Here is a 5,000-nt window from a genome sequence, read left to right on the forward strand (position 1 = left end):
CCTGAAATTGAGAAAAATAAAGAAAGGAAAGTGAAGACGGTCATGTTTTTGTAGTATATGGCAATACAAATCTATTTCAATTGGAAGAGACTCATTTGAGTTGTTGACGCGTCATCAGGGGCAGAATACATAAAGTATATCTCGAAACATGGGGCTGTTCAGGAGCTACAGCCCCGCAAATGTGGTTAAAACCTTGTCTTTATTTAAAGAGCTGGAAAATTAGTAAACGCGCACAGAATGAGGCAAATATGTCTTCCCCAAGCTTCTTATTTTCCACTCGAACGGCTGACCTCACGTGAACACCGGCGCGTGGCTCGGGTTGCTGGGAAGAAATCTTATTGGATTAAGAGCCATTTACTATGCAATATTAATAGATATCCACGAGATCTAGTTGACTATTTCCTATTTTGATAAAGGAAATGCTGGAACAAAAAAACGATGATTATACATATTTGAGCAGTGCGTTTACTCTTGGTGTAATTATGTTAAATTGCAAATGTTAGCAATAGATATACACTAGCTTTATGTATCAATGAACATAAGATACAAGACAATTTATAAAGTACTTAAATCAGAGGAAATTGTTTGGCCTACTTCTATATCATTTTAGTTTAGCTTGTTTTACTTCATTAATCTATACCAGATTCACCTTACCTGAGGTTAAACTTGCATAACTCAAGCTCATTTACTGTAAATCGCCGTTAACCTTTAAAACTATTTGATCTCTGTATAATGTGTCAAAATGCAACCGTAATTTACACCGTATCAGAAGTGTCAAACTCAAAATGTTCATATCCGGTAACATCTTCAGGGCCGGCATAAGGACATATGCCTATTTAAGATTTGTCTGATATTATGTAAGTGCTTACTTTTGCTCATAGAATTTTAAATGTCAACATGAATGTTAATAAAGTGAATATTCATCTGCATTCGCCATGGGCTGCTACATTTGACTGTATGATCATATCTTAACTTTTAGACATATTTTCCTGCATAATGGTCGCAATTTCGAAAACTAATACTTCATTCTATCACCCCATCAGGAAAGAGTTTGAGTAAAATGGCTTGTTAATGACGATCGTACCTTTCTCTATGTTAAGGGGGCCGTCGCGCCCGAGAACGAAATTCGTTAATCATGATCGGATTTTCGCGATTTTTTAATATGTTATATATACACATGCTACAAATTACACTACCAAGTTTCATATCAATCGGATAATAAACAAACGTTATTAAAAAAAAACTAGATTTTGAAAAAAAAAAAGAATTCATCTCACCTATCCATTGACCGAACTTGTTAAATAGTAATCCCACATATACTCTATACCAATACCTACATTATTGATGTATCAGAGTTTGAAATTTCCTCCTAATTTATTTTACATGATTTTTTTTCTTCAAAGTTAAACATATATAGCATAATATATGGATTTCTATTACCTGAAATGAACATCAGAAACATCAATTAAATCGCAAATTTATTCAGCTCTCAAATGATCCAAACCCCATTAGAATCGCCCAAGTAGTTATGAAGATATTTTCAAGAATGTCGACAAAGGTGGTAGTTTTGAGATATGGGGCTTTGAAGTTGAAGATACTTTTTCCTTTATTTTCTTTTTCTCTTGAGAAATCTGCTCTCTGCATCAATCTTGATGCATTCTATGGCATTCAGATGTATTCTGAAGTGTATCCCCCGCCCCGCTTTGCAAGGGACGAATGGCAATGAGTGCCTATGAGTAGAGTTACCGCATGTCACCATGCCCTCCCAGTGCTTCTTGAGACATTTCATACAAGTAAACAATGCTGTAGCCATGATTGAGATATTTTTCTCATCATATAATGTTTATTAATTACAGGAATAACATGTATCATCAGTAGTTGTCTATTACTGTGACGAGAGCGCATCGGGAGAGTGCCGCACCGAGGCACGGGACGCATATCCTCCCACTCCGGCTCTCTCGTGGTTACTGCCAGCCTTGTCTCTTTGTGCTTGACTGTCAGCTGTGCTGTAGGCAGAATTGCCAGCTAGTAACCAGGGAATACTAAAATAAATCGAAAAAAATCCAAGGGGGGGGGGGGCCAGAGATTTAGTCATAACTCTTTTATTTTTACGTATTTCGCTGAAATATTACGTCACGATTGTCATAGCCTACAAGATTACAGATTTTTTTTTTTTTTCGAATTTTCGAGTTGTATTTACTTCCGGGTTTGGGTACCATGCAACACCTCCGCGGCCGTTGCAAATAAAACCACCAGGGTTTAACGCAACTTCATGCGCTGTGATGACGTACACACAGAGGTAAGTCGCTCTGTGCATCTCACCCCATTCATGTAAGCACAGACATTGATATCAGAGCGTTATCTTCGATATCATAGCGTCTCTCTCTCCCTCCCTACCTCTCTCTGTCTGTCTGTCTGTCTGTCTGTCTCTATACATAAATACATATACTATATATATATAATATACTGTATATATATGTATATATATGTATATATGTACATATATATATATATATATATATATATATATATATACATATATACACACATATATATATATTCTTATATATATATATGCATAAATGTATAAATAAATAAATAAATAGATAAATAAATATATATATATGTATATATAGATAAATATATATATGTGTATATATACATATATATATATATATATATATATATATATATATATATACATGTATACACATACATATGCATATGTATATATATAAATGTATCTTATATATGTATCAATAACACACACACACACACACACACACACACACACACACACACACACACACACACACACACACATATATATATATATATATATATATATATATATATATATATATATATATATATATATATATATGCATTATACACACACACACACACCTACACCCCCTCTATACGCATATATACAAATATACATACATACATACATACATACATATATATATATATATATATATATATATATATATATATATATATATATACACATATATATACATACACAGACATATAACACATCCACACAATATATATATATATATATATATATATATATATATATATATTTATACATACATACATACATACACACATACAGGTGTTTATGTCTATTTATAGGTATAAATATGTGTATGTGTATATACATACATATGTATATATACATATGCATGTGTGTGTATATCACACACACGCACATATATATCTACATGTATTGTATATGTATAGACACAAAAACATAGACATATCTACACATACATATATATGTACACACACACAGTACAAATATGCACACACATACACGCAAATATACTTGCAGACATACATATATGCACACACATATATTGCGTCTACTATATTTCCATACACGCTTTGCAATCCTGATAAGGCTTTAGTTAAATAAATATTGTATGCTGGGTATTTATTCTATATCAACTACATGGAGGGAGGAAAAATCAGTTTCGATTTACTGATTTTTAAAAGCTGTTCAGAATTTGCACTTTATGCGGATTCGGCCTTCTCGGTGCTCTGAGCAGTAGCAGTGGAAGCAGCATCAGAGCCACCATCTCGGCCTTCAGTACTGCAGGCGAGGCAAGGCAGCTTCTTCTCAAGGGCAGCTCGGTACTTGGGGTGGCTGATGGCGTACACGATGGGGTTGTAGACGGCGTTGGCCTTGGCGAAGACGGAGCCCCAGATGGAGAAAAGAGGAGTAACCATGGGCTTGTTGAACATGCCTCCCCAGTTGATGATGAAGTAGGGGGTCCAGGCCATGAACCACAGGGTGACGGTCATGAGAGCAACCTTGGCAAGGCGGCATTCAGCAGAGGTCTTCTGGGCTTCCTCGCTCCTCAAGGACTTGACTCCCATCTTCTTGGCCTGTTCGCGCATTCCCTTCTCGTGGGCAGCAACAGCCTTAACGATGAAGGTGTAGCTGTAGATGATGTAGGCAAGAGGGAAAAGATATACCCATACAGAGTAGACGTACAGATAGCTCCTGGAGAGTTCAGTCTCAGTCAGGTAGTCAGTACCACAGGCAAGCATGTTACCCTCAGGTACATATCGGTTCCATCCGAAGAAGGGAGGAAGGCACCAGGCAAGAGTGAAAGCCCAAGTGCCAGCAATCCTCATCATAGCACCACCAGATGTGAGAGGTTCAGCAGCCACTCCCTTGACGATGACGTTGTATCGGTCGGCAGTGATGAAGACCATGGACCAGATGGACACGCAGCCGAAGAAGGATCCCAGGAAAGCGTAGACCTCACAGAAGAATGCGCCGAGAATCCATGTTCCCCAGTAAGCGTTGACCAGAAGAGGAGGAGTCATGGTAAGCATCATGAAGAAGTCGGAGATGGCCAGGTTGACGACCAACAGGTTGGCAGGTGTTCGCAGACTCTTGGTATTCATGAATACCCAGATGACTACGAAGTTACCAGCCACAGACAATGTTCCCATGACAACCATCCAAAAACCAAGAAGACCATACCAGAGAGGGTTCATTGGAGGGAACTGATACCAGTGAGAGTGTATCATGTGCAGCATGCTTTGTGGCACAGTGTCTACCACTGTATAGTTGCCATAAGGATTGGTGGATGGCAGGACACTGTCCTGAACTGGGTTGTTCCACGACATCTGTAATGGATGTTAGTGATGTAAATCATTATCTTGTTCAGAAATATTGATCATATATCACAAATATATATATTCTATCTAAATGCGTACGCATAATCTGTGGTATAGAGAACAAAATGTAGCAAAATATATGTTGTGAAAATGAAATTGAGGGAAATTTTCAAAAACCTGCCTGGAGCCATCGGGAATCTTCCTCTGTTCGCTTTTTACTACATATAATAGTTCAAATACATTGTCCACTTTGCCATTCGCTTCAATGAACTGTTTAGATATAGAATACACAGATAGCCGTGTTACTATTTGCTTGGCTTGAACCACCTTTATCTTTGTCAGACCTATTAAATCTA

At 37.1% G+C, this 5,000-nt stretch overlaps 1 protein-coding gene across 1 annotated transcript in view; it reads right to left on the reverse strand.

Moving 5' to 3' along the window:
- Positions 1-3,430: 3,430 nt before the first annotated feature.
- Positions 3,431-5,000, reverse strand: part of LOC113815180 (rhodopsin) — a 2,491-nt gene continuing 921 nt past the window's right edge. Inside the window, exon 2 of the mRNA XM_027367258.2 lies at positions 3,431-4,653. Coding sequence (XP_027223059.2) covers positions 3,526-4,653 — 1,128 coding nt within the window. The 3' untranslated portion in view covers positions 3,431-3,525. The remainder of the gene's footprint in view (positions 4,654-5,000) is intronic.

The sequence above is a fragment of the Penaeus vannamei genome, chromosome 20, assembly GCF_042767895.1.
Source record: "Penaeus vannamei isolate JL-2024 chromosome 20, ASM4276789v1, whole genome shotgun sequence".
Classification (NCBI taxonomy): domain Eukaryota; kingdom Metazoa; phylum Arthropoda; class Malacostraca; order Decapoda; family Penaeidae; genus Penaeus; species Penaeus vannamei.